This window comes from Platichthys flesus, chromosome 20 (genome assembly GCF_949316205.1).
Source record: "Platichthys flesus chromosome 20, fPlaFle2.1, whole genome shotgun sequence".
Classification (NCBI taxonomy): domain Eukaryota; kingdom Metazoa; phylum Chordata; class Actinopteri; order Pleuronectiformes; family Pleuronectidae; genus Platichthys; species Platichthys flesus.
In genome coordinates, this window is record NC_084964.1 from 16,231,125 (window position 1) to 16,249,820 (window position 18,696).

The 18,696-nt window shown below is 44.0% G+C and overlaps 2 protein-coding genes across 3 annotated transcripts in view; both read left to right on the forward strand.

Annotated features, from left to right (window-relative positions):
• The first annotated feature begins 4,409 nt into the window (after positions 1-4,409).
• On the forward strand, positions 4,410-9,499 carry LOC133975729 (glycylpeptide N-tetradecanoyltransferase 2-like). Its single transcript, XM_062413695.1, has 12 exons — positions 4,410-4,495; positions 4,615-4,723; positions 4,874-5,018; positions 5,291-5,409; positions 5,594-5,685; positions 6,200-6,316; positions 6,519-6,689; positions 7,200-7,308; positions 7,477-7,647; positions 7,734-7,901; positions 8,419-8,556; positions 9,031-9,499. Exons 1-12 carry the CDS (start codon positions 4,476-4,478, stop codon positions 9,052-9,054), a joined length of 1,383 nt encoding a protein of 460 aa, XP_062269679.1. The 5' UTR covers positions 4,410-4,475; the 3' UTR covers positions 9,055-9,499.
• A 1,426-nt stretch (positions 9,500-10,925) lies between these two features.
• The window catches only part of svild (supervillin d), a 41,017-nt gene continuing 33,246 nt past the window's right edge, over positions 10,926-18,696 (forward strand). The window contains exon 1 of one of the 2 annotated variants that reach the window (XM_062413752.1): positions 10,926-11,060. The gene's annotated coding sequence lies outside the window, so the exon portion shown is untranslated. Of the gene's footprint in view, positions 11,330-18,696 lie in introns of both variants that reach the window. The other variant, XM_062413753.1, reaches the window with a different exon arrangement.

The window sequence follows — 18,696 nt, forward strand, 5'->3', positions numbered from 1 at the left end:
GCCAACTTTTTAATAGTCTTTAGGGTTGATAAAGTATTTGACGTGCGTTGTCTGGATGTCTTTTTTCCTGCCGGTCAGGGCTCAGTGAAATTTCGGGAAGCTGCGCGTTCAGCCTGGTGGAGGGTGTCGCCTCCTCTTTCTTTGGCAGGAGGAGGAAATGAGGGAAAGCAGATGAGGGAGACGGAGAGAGAGAGAGAGACAAAGACAGAGAGATAGAGACAGAAACGCAGACAGACAGGAAAACTGAGATGGAGGTTGGTGGTAGATGTAATGGTCGTTACTGTAATGTCAATGTGTTCCTCCATGTCCTTGAACCTGATGCTGATTCCTGTAACTTTGAACTTTAAATGTAAGATGGACAGAAATGACAGAAATCCACCACAGCCAGTTTCAGAATTGAATATCAGGCATCTATGGCAAATTCTGTCCAAGCAGCAGAGATGACAGTATTTAACTCAGAGTGCAAAGTGAATGCAAATCCAATTGTTGGGTCTAATCATCAAGGCTGTAAACACGGCCAGATGATATTTAGCAGAACAAGGCCTTGCGATTGCATGATGAGGGACGACCCTCCAATCAGAACAAAACCAACCTTTTCCTTTTCCGAGCTGCTGTGGGCATCACGGTGGCGTCCTGGCGTCTTTGATGAAAAGACGGTGATTAGGAGCAGGGACGCCGGGCCGGCAGCCAGTCCACAGACTCATCCTCTAATTCAACCACACCATTTGGCTCCGAGACTAATTCTGAACGTTCAGGGGAAGGAACCCACAGTTTACCTGCAATGTCACAGCATGACTTTTGTTCTGATGACAAAGCCACAAGCAGAACACTGGATATGTTATACATCCATTTGAGTCTGTGTGTTCCTGTGGAAATAGCCCTGTTTGTTTGTGGGTTTCATCAACACCCTTGTGGGGACCCGGTTAGCTCCGCCTCGGGCTGCCGTTACGAGGCAGACAGTCCGTCAACATGAGTGACAAGTGAGTGGGGAATGTGGTTTAGCTCCTTTGGTTTGACTGTCTCTGCAGCCGGCTCCACAGCCCACAGGATCCATCCATCTGTTATCTATACCACTGATTCTTTGAGGTCCGCAGAGGAAGCTGGAGCCCAGGTGCCACTGGACAGGTCACCATGTTTTACAGAAATGGATAAGGATATTATAGTCATTTTGTTTGTTGTTCCAAAGTAAGGTTAAATGTCATAATAAAAGAGTAAATTATGTTTATTTATTAACCATGAATTAAAAGTTGTAATCTATTTATTAATATAACAGGAAATTATATATTTTCACCAGATAGTTATATTACTTAATGGTATTGAATGTTTAATTACTTTGGATTCTGTGCAAAAATACAATACCTACACATCCTAATGCTTAATTTATGTTCATGTTTCTATATCTTGATTTTGGATCTTGTTTTTGGACTTTTGGACCATGAATTAACACATTGAATTTGGGATATAAAGTAGCTGTCGAACGCTTATGTGGCAGTACTCCCCTCCGCCAAGGAATCTGACCCCCCAGGTCCATGACGTCTATGATCTGAAAGTTTATTTTGGAGAAAGGATAAAAAAAAAAAAAAAATTCTACAGCGAAAAGCTACAAAACAAAAGAAATGCAGAAGCAGTCACATAAAAAAGCAAAGAAAACAATTTACTCCCTGCCAATGACTAATCCACTGATTACTGAGACTGGAGACAATCAATATTTAATGGCCTAATCATCCCTCTGCACTTGTTTTAGAGATATGTACAGGCCGTAATGATTTATCCAGCAGTCACGCCTGTCAGGAGCGATTCAGCTGTGCAGAGATAAAGAAATTTGTAAGTGAGAGAGAATGAGACGAGGACAGAACAATAAGCTGAGGGAGAAATCTGAGAGTCGGTGAGTCAGAGCAACTGAAAGACAAGAGTCAGCAGAGGGAGGAAGAGATTGTCGCTCATTCATCCTACTTGGCGAAACAACAGGGTTACAGACAGCGAGGAAGACGAGGGAGACGAGGAAGGAGCAGAGACAGCGAGGAGGATCTTGTTCGGCAGAGGGATCACAGCAATACTGATCTATTTACAGATTAGTAATGGTTCTGACTGACACTGTGTGTGTGTGTGTGTGTACTGTTTGCACACACACACACACACTCACACACACACACACACACACACACACACACACACTCACACACACACACACACACACATCCGCCCCTCAGCAGGGAGCAACAAATAGCCACCCAGCAGTTTGTTGGTGATTGGCATAGCAGTGTATTTTATCATTGTAGGTGTTTGTGCACCCTCCACAGGCCATTTCAGGGATTAAGTGATATCTGTATGAATATGTAATACAGATTATTTATACATTAATCCAAAATGTGTGCCTCATCAAAATTACATGCACGAATATGCCCCTAACTGCAAGTATTTTGGACTGAGAAGGCCTGAAGCGCACAGTTACAGATAAGCCGCAGTAAAGAATGTGTTTTTCTTCTGGTTTAATTCGGAGCACTTGTTGGAGAAGAGACGGAGGCAGAGGAGATATTTACACTAGTCTGTGCCCAGAGAGCTCGGCTTTCTCTTACAGGATACACAGGTTTTACTGACATGATTTTATTAAAGAATTCAAGCTCGGTGCAGGAGGAAACAAGACATCGTATCATGTTCATACAAAGACTGGACTCTTGGGGAAGTGGAATCAATGCATCAAACCTTCTCAAATCCAAAATCGGAATGTGTGTCTGGGATCTAAGTTTGAGGAGAAATGCTATAAATCACTCTAAAGTTATTTTACGTATTCACATGAATATGATAGAAAACATTTCATTACCCATTAGATTGAACTTCTGCAATAAAGTGGACATTTTATGTGCGATCAACATTTTGGACCCAAAAACATGAAACTATATTCACTCAATTTTTGAAATACTTTCCCCTTGGCAACAAACCACAGTGACTCAAAACATCTCCACCACAGCAAAGAGTTTAAATAACCTTCGATTGGATCATTTGTCTTTTTGGATCAACAACAACAATTAAGTGACTCATTTCAACCGAAGCCAAACTGAGTGGTACACAGAGATGGAAGCTGTACGCCCATGAGTGGGTGATCTCATTCAGTCTTCACCCTCACCGAAGCCTCCAGGGTCTGCAGCCGAGGCAGCTGTTTCACCGGGTTGATCCTCCTGCCCTCCTCCGCCCCTGCATCCCACAACCTGGTGCCGGAGAGCAAAGTGCACTGCCCACGACTAATTGGTGGAACATGTCGTGTGGTGAATTCTGGGAACCACCTGAGCATCCAGAGGAACGTGCTGCTCTGCTCGCTGCTTCTTTTTTTTGGATAAATAAACAGTTTGTGGGCTTTGCAAAGGTTGACAGGTTAACATCCTGAATGGCGACAGGTGTTGGACGCGTCCTTTTTGCAGCTGGTACTTATCTCTGAGCGGCAGGATGATAACACAGTGGAGGCATGAGGAGCAGAGACAAAAATAGCTGCAAGGCTGAACTTTTAAACAAAAAACTAAAAAACATGCTGCATCTACTTTACATTTATATTTCAGCCCAACACACACGAATCAAAGGACACAGGGCCGTTTATAGCACAAATTATTATACGGATGTGGGGGGGGGGGGGGGGGGACAAAAGGCCCAGTGCTCTGGAGGACGCTCCCCTGATGAGGCAGCAGACAGAAGATTCCACAGGGACACTGGTAAACCTCCCCTGGGGTTCACACGGGAGCTCAAAGCAAGAGACGTCAGAGTTATTATCAGCAGCAGGGAAGTGGAGGAGCAGGAGGGAGAAGCTTCATTTGGTCTACCACAGCCAGCTTCATCATCTGCCAACTCACAACTTCCATTCAGACATGTAACGTTGTGAGTCGGCAGATGATGATCTTGAACCAAACAATCAGGATATACGTTTCATTATAATATCTAGTCTCATTTGACCTTTTACGCTTGTTTCACACTCTCCTGTGAAAGAAATGTGACTCTCTGCATATTTCTTTTACATTTTTTGTTGAGTGGTTCTTTGTCATAATTGTTCCATTTAAATTAAAGATTCCATTTGTATTAATTTGGGATGAGTTAACGGTTAAGTTGCTGAGCCTGTGTTAACTCACTGTAAACTACACTGAGTTAAAGTGCTGTGGAAGGAGTGCTGGGTCTCAAACAGAAGAATATATGGAAACTCTAGAATTAGACCTCCACCAATTAAATGTTCTCTCTGGATCGAGCAGCTTAATCTGCAGCTGGGCTCCGTCCGGGGCCGACAGTGTGAAGGCCTGTGAGAAGTCACATTTAATTGTTGGTATTGTTCTCAGTTATCTATGTGCTGGGTGGGAGCTGGGTTGGGCTGCCGAGGCGGGGACTCTCCTCCCTTCGCTGCTCGCAGAGATAAGAGCTGCAAGAATAAAAAACACACACAAAAGTGTCAGAAAACACCCGAGATCACTCTCTGCCTCAAGGACTCACACTCGTTTACAATGACTGATTCAAACTTGTCGTAAGTACACCTCTCTTCTCTGTTTTCACTGAAACTGCCTGGATATCTGTGATGGTACATTGGGCTGAGTGTATGTCCAAGCACATGCAGGAGTCTCAGTGCATGAATATGTCTTTTAGTGATAAGACGCTGACGGAGGGCGACGGTGGCAGCCGGACAAGGAGCAGAAAGAAGCAGAGGAAGGGAGATGCCTGGAGACCAGAGGGGCCCAGAGACCCATTTGTCATGGTTCGTGTCTTTGTGTGAGGCCATATGTCGAGTGATGTGTCAACTCAGACACTAGTTCCTCTTTCTGCCAGTCACACACGTCACAGATGAATGATTCTGATGATTTAAAAGTTATTTTAACGACACTTTAATGACACTTTCCCGTCCCAGCTGGACTCTCTGCCGGAGAAGAAGCAGCAGGAGATCCAGAGAGCCCTCCACCTCTTCTCCGCTGGCCCGACTCTGCCCAGGACCCTGCAGCAGGCCAGGGGACATACCTACCGCTTCTGGGACACCCAGCCTGTCCCCAGACTGGGTGAGACATAATGAGCTGTTTCAAAATGAATCAAACTGTGAGCGTGAGAGGAGCAAATCCATCTTGTGTGTAATTTTGTGAATTTAAATATAATACAACTTCTCTTCTCAGCAGGAGAGGCACATTACATAACGATCTGTTTAGCATTGTAATCTATTATTCAGTCATTATTCAGAATACATTCATCATTTGAAATGAATAAAATGTGTGTAATGGCCGATCTTTGTTGTATTTTGATACAACAATCTGTTCTTTAATATTCTCTCCCTCAGGCGACGACATTACAACTCACGGCCCGATAGCAGAGGCTGAAGTCAGCGTGCGTGAGGAGCCCTTCTCTCTTCCTCCAGGGTTTTCCTGGGACACTCTGGACCTCAGCAGCTCCAGAGTGGTGAGGTATATTCTGATATACATCATCAGAACGTTCACACAACGCTGTCAAATCCTCATCACTCAGAGGAGAGGAGCTGCTCCGTGCTCTGGAGTGAGAGTCGCACATTTTCCTGTCGATGGAATTCAGGTTAAACTGATTCACTTCTACTGCAAATTCAAACCTCTTGCATCCATCATTCCAGCTGACGGAGCTCTGCACTCTGCTGAATGAGAACTTCACGGAGGAGGACGACAACATCCTCAGATCGAACTTCTCTCCTGAATATCTGCAGTGGTGAGCTGTCCACTCTTCAGCTATTGATTTTTGATATTTGCATCTCACCTTTATTACCTTTTAATAATCGTTCCAAACGTCTGAGTGACTGAGTGCACTCGCTCTTCATGCAGACAGTCATTGTGTTTTCCTTTTTAGCCTCTGAGGAAATTAAAGCTCTGAGTGTCTGAGCAGGAGGAGATAATGTCCCCATTTGACTTTCTACTCCGACTCTCCAACATATCAAAGCAGTACAACTCTTATCTTTTTACCACTGACATTTTTCCTCTCTGTGATCATCTGCATGAGTGGTATCTCCACCTTTAGGGAACCCTTACATCAAAAACAAAATGACGTCTCCTTTGAAACTAATGCTCAAGAATCCAGGAATTGAAAGTCCTTGACCCTGAAGCGGCTCCATCCTTTCAGCTCAGTCGACTCGTTACCAATTCCTTAATTGGAAATGATAAATCACAGTTTATTGATCTACATTTACATGTATTCATCTAGAACCTCTGATGCTTCTCCTCTTCAGGGCTTTGCAGCCTCCTGACTGGCTTCCCCAGTGGCACTGTGGTCTGCGGGTGGACGCCAATAAGAAGTTAGTTGGCTTCATCGCTGCTGTTCCTGCAGACGTCTGCGTCTACGAGACGTGAGTGGCTTGTAAATAAATATATGCAAATACACATTTGCATATATTTATGAGCATAATATACATGTTCATGAATATATGCAAAGATATGTGTTTATGTGAAACCTGATGGGTAGCATTAGTATTCAGAACATTTGCAGACACATCTGTAGCAATTTTCCAGCAAATGTCTGAAAGCAATCGGTCCAACTGTGTTCTGCAGGCGGAGGCGGATGGTGCAGGTCAAATTCCTGTGCGTTCATAAGAAGCTGCGCCTCAAGCGGATGACACCGGTTCTGATCCGAGAGCTCTCCAGACGGGTCAACCAGCAGGGCCTCCACCAGGCCGTCTACACGGCCGCCGTGGTGCTGCCCACTCCTCTGAGCTCCTGCAGGTACCACAGGGTTCAGGGAAGTGAAGCCAAAATCAGCACTTTTCTTATTAAAGCTTTTGACTTCAAGTAACTTTCAATATAACAGATTTTTCATGGATGCTCTTTTCTAGCAGCAGGTAGTAATAATCAAAAAAACATTATATAGAAGAGCAAATGAAAGCTAATAAACTATTATAAAACATACATTAATTAATCAAAGGTTAAATCTGAAGAGTTGGATTGAAAGTAGACACGTCAGATTTAACATTGAATTTTTTACTTATTTATGAATCATGATTTGATTCTGTAGAGGTTCATGAAACCAGGTTTTCAGGGGCTGTAATGTGAGGAATGAATAAAGAGAAACTAGGTTATTATCTCTCATGTTATCTGTATCACTCTCTGCTTCCTTAATTAACATACACAGAAATATGATATTATGGAGGCTACAAATGTATGTCTAACTTTTATATTTTGTCTTATGAAGCAACCTTCTCCCTCCCTGTCAAATAAACAAGCTCTTTATTTCAGATACTGGCATCGTCCTCTGAATCCCCGGAAGCTGATGGAGGTCAACTACCCGGGTCTGAGGCTGAACATGAACCTACACAGAGCCCTCAAGTTCCACCGGCTACCTGAGGTGAGTGAGTGCTGCCACCATGAGGCGAGAACATGTCAGTGCCACATCAGACTGACTCTGGCCCCAAAACACAATGATTGGACAAAGATGAACCCAACGATTGTTGCGTCCTTGATGCACTTACTGAGAAGGATTGTGTTTTCTGTCCTTCCTCTCTTCTTCTCCAAGGTGACGAAGACAAAAGGTCTGCGCCCTATGACCCTAGAAGACGTAGCGGGGACACATTCACTTCTCAAGACAAACAGCAGCAAGTTCCAGCTCAGCTCCATCCTGTCTCTGCAGGAAGTGGAGCACTGGCTGCTGCCACGGGAGAATGTGATTGACACCTACGTGGTGGAGGTCTGACAATTACAGCATCTTCACTTTAAATGTCCTCGTTGAGGGGGAGCAGCAGTAAAATCCATTCTCCTCCTCCTCACACTCAGGGTGACGGTGGTACCCTGACAGATGTGGTTAGTTTCTACAGCAGCTCCTTCAGGGTGCTGAATCACCCGGTGCACACTGACCTGAGAGCAGCTCACCTCCTGCACGTGGCCTCCTCTGCCACAGACCTGACGGACCTCATGGAGGACGCACTGGTCCTCGCTAAATCTGTGAGTGCGGTTAAACACCACATCAATTTGAGGGTCGATGTAGCAGACGCATGATCACACGCTGAAAGGCTACTAATGGATTATATATTACTAATTAACTTCCTCAACCCTGTGATTTGTAGAACTTACAATATTCACGTATCCACACCCGAAGACCTGCGATTGATTTCAGATTTATTTCCCCCCAAATTTACATATATTACGCAGTTAATTAGCAATGAGTTCAAAAGGACATTGATAACTCTAAAGCTTATTGGCCCCTGTGTTAATGAGAAGGGTTCTGAACCAAATTGCTCACACTCAGGAAGATCAGCCTCCTAAACATCCTTGACTTTCTTTTATCAAGATCCAAGAATTATGCTCTGAGAAATCATGAAAATATAAAAAAGGACATTTCTCATAATGGTAAAGAAAGTGAAAAACATTTTCTGAAACAAACAAACCCCAGGAAAAAACACAGTTCCAGTTATTGACGTGTTTTTCTCTGTATGACGATAACATGCCTGTCCTTCCACAGAGAGGCTTTGACATCTTCTCCGCTCTGGATGTGATGGAGAACAAGGATTTCCTGGAGAAGCTGAAGTTCAGCGTCAGTGACAGCAGCCTTCACTACTACCTGTACAACTGGATGTGTCCTACTATCAGTCCTGACAAGGTAATGATTACTGCAACGTCACCCATCACTTCAAAAGATTTGGCCCAAAAAGCTGTGAATTTAATCCTGAAAGTTAAAGAAAGTCTGAAGGTTATCATCCTCTGCTCCTGCATGTTGAACCACTGGTCATTTAAGCAGCTTTTATGAAACACATATGTGGATAGCTTTGCTGAAAACACATGAAACTGAGAAAGAAATCTTGAAAAATGGTTTTAGATGAGACGAGCTGCTGAAATGCCTAAATGTCTGATCTTGATTTATAATGCTGCACTGAGGCTGAAGGGAGTTAACTCACTGCAGCTGAGAAATCACTCAGAAACACATCAAGCCTCCAAACACAAAGAGCTAAAGGTAAAGAGCTGAAATACAAAGTGCAGCACTGATGCATGGCTCTTTGTGGAAAACATATTTTCATTGTGTGTGATAGCTGTCAGTCGTCAGTGAGTCATGCTGACGGGGTTCTGTGGGTTGCAGGTGGGTTTGGTGCTGCCCAACTAAGAGAGGTGGAGAGGTGACCTGACCACAGCGACCGGGCAGGAGAGTGGAAATCAAACTGCATCAACGGCAGTGAATAAAACTCTCAAATATAAAACTGCTGAGCTGCAAAAACACACACTGGAAAAATCCATGCAAACGCAATAAAGATCAAATTCCTTTGGTAAACACATTCATCATGTGGCTGTCAGTTACTCACGGGGCTCGGCACCTCAGCAACGGGAAAATATCATTTCAGACGAGACGGAAAATGGAGAGAAACTAATTCCTGTGGTTCAGAAAACGCTCGCTTCAGTTTGTTACTGGCTATTTTGTGCAACTGGTAGTGACATGACACTTAATAGTAGTGGGAGCAATACACAAATGTGATTAGAGGACAAAGTCATTAATCCTTCTAGCTCACACAGGCAAACATACACACACAATCTAATAAATGTCAATACAATCCAATTTCCGGTTTCATGCTGCAGATACATCATTTTCAATGCAATCTCACCTAGACATGTAATTGATATAAAATGTATGTTTACGACGTTGTTAAATTCCACAAATCCAAATTAAATCAATATTTCAATCTGCAAAAAAAGCCCACTAAACATAACTGTGTCCCTTTCTCACCTTTTTCATCAGTGAGATAAACCACGTAAATGACAATTTGTAGATTATTGACTAAATCCATCTTCTCGTGTTTTAGAGAAAAGTTAAGTTACAACATATGAATTACTTTTTTCTTTTGTTTATATCTTATAACAGCCACTGAGTACTACTATCTGTCATACGTGTGCAACTTATTTGAAAGCAGCATAATCCTGTGAAGCCACGAGGGTCATACGTTGCCTGCAGTGTCTAAATACGTCCACCAGGAGGTGGTGCAACACCAACATGAGAGTTTCACTACGAGCATTGATCAGTGAATCTCAATTTGCATTCATATTTGAATGTGTAAGAAAATAACTAACATTTATGTATTTGTTGTTTTCTTGTATTGTTCAGTGACAAAAAATAAAGACAGAGGACAAAGGAGGGGGAGACAATATGCCAATAAATAAATGTCTTATTAAATTTCCCATTTATAAAATATCTATCTATCTATCTATCTATCTATCTATCTATCTATCTATCTATCTATCTATCTATCTGTAAATTCTTGCCTCGTGCATTAGAACTCATTACTGTATACAGAGAGCTGTGTCTGACTGTAATTCACCAAACCCTCACTATTTGTGTGTAATACAATTCAACAGCACCACAGCCTGCGTCATGAAAATGAGTCAACACCTCTCTAAAACATTTTAACCACAAACTTAACACCACAGTAACACACTCTGATGTGGTGTTTACTGCAGGACTGGGGTTTTAGCTGCGTGCACCTAATAAACTGACTGCTGAGTGCACACCATGTTTTATTATAATGCAAAATAAAAAAACACTGGTGAGGATGATGATGATGGTGACGACGATGAAGACGATGTGGATGATGATGACCATGATGATGAAGATGATAATTTGATGGTGATGTCGATGATGATGACGATGATGATGGTGACCATGATGATGAAGGTGATGATGATGATGATGGTTACAATGGCGATGAAGTTAATGACGAATATTTCAAAGAATATTATGTTTTCATTAATTCAGTTTAAAGTTTATTAAACATTACTTATACATTTTTAAAATTACAAATAGAGAGTGTCACTTGAAGCTACTTTTCCTTGTGTGGATGTCACCACGTCTCGACTTTTTTAAAAACATAAACACAAACGCCCAGTCAGCCAAAAGGGGGCGTTTACCGGAGGCACGTGAACGCAGCACGGCGCCCGCGGACCAATGAGAATCGAGGGATGGTTTTAAGTTTGAAGCCTCTCCGGAGCAGGGGCAGCTCCTCTCGTCACTCTCCCCGCCGCTGCAGCACCCTGACCCGGCTTGGACGGAGCCGTGTCTCCCCCCCTCTCCTCTCTCTGTCTCCTCATGCGTCCACAGAAGGGACTCCAGTGAACAACACGAGGGTGCGTTTGTTTCCCTCTTCCTCTGCTTCCATTCTCTCCTCGCGCTCACACATCGGGCTCCAGGTTGACGTTCTGCTCTCGGGGCGAACTTCTCCCCCCCCCAAGAGACGGTGTTTTTGTTTGAGCAGCTGTGCATCATGTGCGGGTGAAGACCTTCTGCAGGTCGGCTGGTTCCTGCTCGCTCCTCGCTCCTCGGTGTTATGGTGGACTGGTTTTGTCTCTCCCTGCAGACTCGGGTTGAATCTGTAAACTTCCTGTGAACATGGCAGGTACGTGACGGGACGTTTGAGGAAACGCTGCACGCGAGGATGTAGATTTGTGTCGTAACGCAGACGCACGGTCGTGTCTGCTGTCAGTGAAGTCGTCGGTGTGGTCAGTGTGCAGTAAACGCACTGGAGGGAAGGATAACTTAACTTAACTTAACTCACTCACTTAAGTTAGTCAACGCAACTTAGATATACACATTTTATTTTGACCGGTATAAGTGATTATCGCGATAAATGTCACATTATGATTTCTCTTAAAGGGACAGTTCACCCCCAAAAGTGAACTCTAACTTCTATGCTGTAAACAGGGTTGCAGCCAAATCCAATACAATTGAAAGTCAAAGATGCATTGTCTTACTTAGGGATGGGCGGTAAGATTGAAGTTTCATATTGTCAATTTCGATAATTATTGCAATATAAATATCTATATTTTTATCTTTTAAATACTGCTTCTTTCTCCTTAGTGAAGGGTTTAAATTCTTTATGAGAGGAGAATAAGAAATATCAAAACCTCCTATAAATCTGGTGTAGATCAGTTATGTGTCGTACGGCCTCCCTCCTCTTGCACAATGCACATGCAAAACTTTTTTTTTATATTGCGATGATTACTGATATTGACTAGTTGCCCAGACCTACTCTCATCCACTGAGTATAGCTGAGTATGGCTGAGTCACTCAAAACGCAGAGCGGTCCCTCTGTAAACAGTCACTAAGACCCAGTGGGTGTGTGGTGACTGTGTTGTTCCAAAACCACCTGTGAAAACAGAGCATGAGAAGAACACGTCCTATCTGCACCATAAAGACTGCAGCTGGGTCACTATACACTCTACAGATTGTGTAAGTTGGCAGAGAACAGTTAAGAATCAAAGTCATGTTTATCTGTGTCAAAGTATACTGTGGCTGTGCAAACACACACACACTGGATACTGTGTACACCGAGATGGATGTTTGATTGCTTTTTGAAATGCTGTGTCTGTACTCAGGTGCAGGTTGTGTGTTTTATACACTGTTATTACTCCAAGCAGTCATTGTCCTTATGTTTTCTCCTGGAAACAACTCTCACCACCTGACAAGTATTGTCTTTTTACACAATATCCTGAAGATTTATCCCACATTCGTTTCAGTTACCTCCCTGCTTCCATCTCAGGGCTATCAATCATTTTAAGAGTAGCTCTTTTCTCAAGTGCTTAATAGAATCAAACTTCAGTGAAGCTTTATATCCGAGGGCTATGCTATTAGAGGCTTGCCAGGCTGTAATTTCCCCCCCTTGCAGTGGCCTTTGTCACAACAGGCTTCCTGAGACCGTCCTCAGTTAGCTGGTGTTGAGCAAGAGATGAGAAGAACAAAACAAGATACAAATCTTGATAATACACAGTAATCGTGTGTGTGTGTGTGTGGCTGTCAGGACAGTACACGTTTGTGTTGCGCTGTAGCTCGTTGCAGAACAGGACACGCTGCTGTTGTGCGATTTGGGGGAAATAACCGTGAGTTGACGGAACAGGCTCGGGGAGTGGCTCCCGTCACGCTTCCTTCTCTCTTCCACCTGCATGACCCTGCTGCTCTTTACCTGCCTCTGCTGTCGGACCATGGAAAGACCCCAAACAAAGACACACACGCTCCATTGGGGTTGAGCAGGGTGTCATGCGGTTGTCTTGAGTGTTCACCTGAACGCAGGCTCGTGTCTGACTTGGGGGGGGGGGGGCTGGCTGTGTGTTGCGCCTGCAGGGATCTTGTTACTCAACACCGACGAGAGGGCGGAGGAGCTCCGGCTTCAGGGACTTGTCTTCGTCTGCACCGGAACATCAACTTGTTACTCGCGTTTTCATGAATGCGACTATGGATCAGGTTTCATTTGCTTGATCACTGACATCCAGAAAACAATAGCAGGGGAATGCAACAATCTGAATCTCAACTTTAAAATGCCTCCTGGACCTTTTCTCTAATGGTCAGGCCTTTCATTGAAGTTGTAGCTCGTCCACTTTTATCTTAAATAAATAGTTTAATCAGAATTGAATATCTGTCCTGACTCAGTGGCCCACTCTGTGTGTTTTCTGACTAATTTGCAGAGGCCGTCAGGGGACTTCCCCTCGTATTACAGCACCTGAGGAATTCAACGTCTCTCATTAGGCCTTTTTGTTTTGCACATTGTGCTGCTGTTTTGCCAGCATGCTCTCAAAAAGCAGTGTTTCTGGAGTAAATGCAGATCCCACAGGGTGTTGCTTGGCTGAGAAGCAGTTAAAGGGATGTTAAAAAACAATCTATTTTAAATTGGGATTGTAACTTGGATTTATTTGGGTAATTTGGGCTTTTAACAAGGCGCTGAAGGCGAGAGGCCAAAAAGAAGTGAACTTTTGCACCTGTATTGACTCAGTTAAGCCTGAAATTAGCAGCTAACTACTTTAATATCTATTGTGGATGGCTGTAGTGACGCCTAAACATACCTCCACTCGTGAATTGTCTTTATTGAAGCCCCTTGTATCATGCACTTATACACCTGGTGACATTACAGCCAGTCGTCAGGTATTAACTCAAGAGAATGTCCCGAAAAATTGGGTCCAAACATTCTCTGGAGTTTGCCTTTTACATATGAAGAACGTTGCAGGGGATTATCCAGGTCAGACATGTTTACATCAGCCAGATAATGGCGTGCTTGGGTAGAGAATGCAGGAGGCAGGACATGGGGGCGGGTGGGAAAACATCTGATACTCAAAACCTGTTTTTTTGTGTAAACAACAAACACCAGCGACAGCCCTTATCAAAATGACTCTGGAATTCAGTTTTCTTTCCAAGTTGACCTCTTTGTCAGCGTCTTCTACAAGTATGTTACTTTGTACTCGATATTTAACGTTTTACTGCTGTATTCTTACATGGACTCAGTTGGATATTTTCCAGATGTTTTACTAGAAGACTGAAAGGCCTCAAAAAATGGCAGGAGAATGTCTGAAAGCAGCAATAGTGAAATCTAGAGTTCCTCTAAGACTCCTTCTCCTCTTGTCTTCGTATTCAATGCTTAGTTGCCACACTGTGTATTAAGAAGACTTAGGAACCACTTGAAAGTGTTTCCTTCTGTCTCATTTGTAATAGAATTCCATAGTGAAGCTCTGAAGACGCTTAGCACATTAAAACGGAAAACCACATTTACCACTTACTTATTATTCAGTCTTGTGAGCAGTTCTCCGTCTTGCACAGTACCTGCCTGCATTACTTAACAGTTGAGTAACACGCAGCAGCTGAACTGCAAAAACTTGGCTGCAAACAAGTGGAGGCACTTAGACCCTCCCACTCAGCCCCGTCTCATCTGTCCGCTATCTCCAGGTCGGAGCCAACTCCTCTCCGGAGGCTTTCATGTCGGCTTCTCGGCCAAGACGTCCTTGCAGTGCAAATATTTACAAGAAGCAGAAGGGATGTGACAACGTGAGCAATAGGAAATCCACAGGGAGGAGTTCTCGGGGTTACCCTCAGGCTAATCTCCACCAAGACATATTTATAAACTCTGCTAGCAGTTAGGGTGGACCGCTTCCAGCATTGACACCGGGATGCTAACTGTATTTGGACAGCGACTGCACAGCCGAGACCCACTTCAGTGTCGTCTTTAACCAGTGTTATATTTGCGTGGCATATAAACATATGGTTACACTTCTGACGTTCATTTGGTTTGTGCACGCGTAACAGTTTCCATGCACTGGGGCAGCAGCACACAGCCTCTCTCCGTTTGCCAGAGCTGAATTTCATCTGACACCATCGTCAAATCTGAATAAAACATCCAAGGGTGTTTTTGAATATGAAACAAGAGGTTTTATGCAAAGTCCTTTCAGTGGAAGTTAACCAGGGTTTTATTGATTTTGTGCCCAGGTCCGTCACAGATGTTGCCATGAAACCTCCATTAATTAATATGCCTACAAACAACCGTATCTTAGGTGGGGAACCATATCTAGGTAGAGGGTTGTGTTGAGCTGATCCTAATGGGACAAGTTTACAGAGCAAATGTAAATGATGCTTCCCCCTTTCCTTGTTAAATGTTTATTATAATAGTTGTCGGGTCGATATTGTGAACAATAGTTCCTGCGTCATACATGATTCTGCTCTACTGTCACTAAGGGATTTGAGGAACCAGTTGCACTGTAAGGTTGAATTCAGATTAGTTGATCTTTCACAACACAAGTCATTCTCTGTACACTTCTCACAAAGATCATTTTAAATAATAATAATAATTTGTTTGTTCAGTATGAAGCTACATCCTGCAGCTAAGCTTAGAATACCGACTGGGAACAGAAGGTTACAGTTATCCTAGCTCCGTCCAGAGGCTACACAATTTGCTTAAAGCTCATTTATACAAACATTATGACCGTGCTTTTTTGTTTTGCTGTTCTTTAATGTTATATGAAGCAGCAGAACATTCTTCTTTTCCATCCGTCTGTGCTCAGTGTTGAGTACCCTTACTGTTAATACTCCATCTTTCAGCCATGACCCATCCCCCATCAAGCGCGGAGACCCCCTGAACCCCCTCCACCCCCTGCACCCCCTGCTCGGGAGCATTCCAGCTGGCCAGATGGTGTCTGCTCCGCACAGTGGACACCAGAGAGCGGAGAGGGCGAAGCCCCGCAAGCAGGATTCTCAGGATGAGACATTCCACTCCACTGATCCCGACCCCTCCTCACGTCCCCCCCTCTCTGTTCAGGCTTGTCTGTGTCCTACTGATGGTCGTTCTGAGGATGAAGACCATGTCTATAAGTTGTTGACAAGGGAAAAGATCGCATTAGGGTGTTTCTAGGGCAAGACGGCTCTGTACTTAGAAAAAAAAAACATTTGTATTTAGCGCACAATTTCTTGTAGAAAGGACTTGGGAGTTTATGACATGTGCACATGTACATACTTACAAGTTCACATATTTCTGTATAATTAAACAGGCCATAAGTATATGCTCCTCTTGTTGCTTTTGAGTTTAGCTCTATCGTATGAGACTGTATGTTATTGCAGAGTTGATATAAAGTTGCTGCAGGAAAAATTCAAATAAAAGCTGGATTTACGAACAAATTCGACAAAACATGGGTTCTCTTCTTAGGTACTGGCCTCGTTCAGCTTTAAAAATTAGTGGGACAGGTCTGATTGAGGGTCCTGCTAACTGCTTTCGTCAGTTTGCACATTTCTTTGCTGTGTTTTTGTCAAAAGTCTGCAAATGATATGCACGTGTTGCTGGCAGGGAGGCGGTGCTTTCCATAATGTTGCTGTACAACAAAGATCAGAGATTGGTTTGAGGTTTAACTGCTACAGTATATCTGTCCCATTAAAAACCCTACGTGGGTGATGTTAGTTTCTGGCCCATGTTAGCTCTTTGAAACGCATCCAATTTAGCACATTGTGTGTGTGCATGCATGTGTGTGTGTATCACCCCCCCGAGCTATAACCCACCCCCTCCGGTTCACCACTCCCCTTCTTGTTTGAGAGCCTGAGTGTGTCGGCCTGTTTTCACCATTCTTCAGCCTGAGTTTTTTGTGTTTCTGTGAGAGTTTGCTTGTTTGCTTTCCCATACGTCACATTTAATGACTCCTTTGAATGCAGCAAACAGAGCGCCGGAAATACTGGGACAAAGAGCCGGCCTGTAAAAGGAAAGAGGGAAAATATACCCGTGCTCTTCTGTCTTTAACCTCAGAGCTTTGTTGGGACTGAACGACCCAAGCCGCCTCAGCTTCTCGTCAAAGGTTTCATGGAGGGGGAAGCAGCATTCTTTCTTTGGCCCGGGGACAGTGGTAGTGGGCCTCCAGCAGGTCCGAGCAGATTTTACAGTGTCAGTTACTGAGGAGAAGCAGAGTGCAGGCATGAGTACCCGGGTGGGTGTTGTGTCAACTGCCTTTCGGGTGACTGGCTACAGTCAGCGGGACTTCTGGTAAAAGGGATTTGAGGGACTTTGTGTCTGTGTGAGAAAAAAGAGGGGGGAAGCTGGAGAGAGGGAGAGAGAGAGATGAAGATGGATTAGTCTCCGGCACTGTTTTGGCTCTATCCTCCTCAGTCTCTGCAGCGGTAGCAGATCTTGTCCCCCTGCCCCTCCGACCCCTGTACCACCAGACCGGGGCCCCTTGGCACAGTGGAGACACATGCCCCACAAAGCCATCACATCCTCCCTTTACCTTTTGTATCCTCTTCCTCCACCCCTCTCATTCCTCTTGCCTCTGCTTTTTCTTCCTCTGGCATTTCCACCCCTCGCAGCTCGAAGCCAGGGAAGGGTTGAGTCATGTGAGGGCGAGGGGCTTTCGCAATGTTAGACAAACACACGCCTCCTGTCAGGATCGTCCATTTGAAGCTCTCTATTAGTGGAGGCCCGTTTAACAGGCTCAAGTGTCGTCAGCTTCGACAACTGCAATTAAAAAGGTTGTGTTACCCCAGTGGTTGCAGGCACTGTACTTAAACACCTTAAACGGTAAAGGATTGCTTTTTAATGAGAAACACATCGGTCACTCAGTATGTGGTTTGATTGTTGTGCAAAGGGGGGGGGGGGGGGGGGGGGGGCGGGCTATCTGTTTTCAATGGTTGGTCACATGACCTACTTGTAGTCACACACACACCCATGTATACAAACATGCAACACACTGTAAACTGTAGGAGACATGGCTATTTGAACCATTGGTCAACATGTGCCTTGTATGCCACTTCTTCTGGATGTATTTAGAACAGAACAACTATAAATACGCTTCTTATTGTGACTCCCTTCCTATCCGATCCACATTACGTGACCAATCCTCAAAGCAAGGAAGTCAATCAGCTATCCTGTGTGGGGAAACTCTCGCTTGCCTCTTTACTGAAGACCGCACTTGATACTTCCATCTTTTGTTTCGCTCCTTTATGGTTCCTGAACACGGCTGAAAGTTTCTCAGAACTTTACCAGTGAGTAGAATCGTCAGTCTGTTTTAACCCTGGCACCTGGTTTTCTCTGCCTGAGCAAAGTTTCCATTCACCACCTTCTTCCCTCAGGAAAAATTGTGTGTCAGGAGTTTGGCTGTATCTTTAACTGCCTCCTCTTCTTTTTGGGCAGCAAGGGAAAGTCGATGTTGAAGTCTCTGTGATGCTTGCGGTTACTTAATGTGGATTCTTGATGGTTTCCTGTGGCAAAACGTTGTCATAATTGTTGTAGCTGAAGAGACACAGTGTGTAGTCACCTTTTAAGTGTGGGTACAATATTACTCAGATGGATATTCTAAACCAAATGAAACGTATCGGAGGGGTGATGTATACCCTAATCGGGCAATGCTAACTTTAAAAAAATTATGCAATAATTTAATTATGTCATTGTGACATCATGTGGAACATCCTGCCTGGCCAGCTGCCTCTGTGACCCGATCTTAGATAAGTGGAAGAAATCGATGGATGGATGGATGG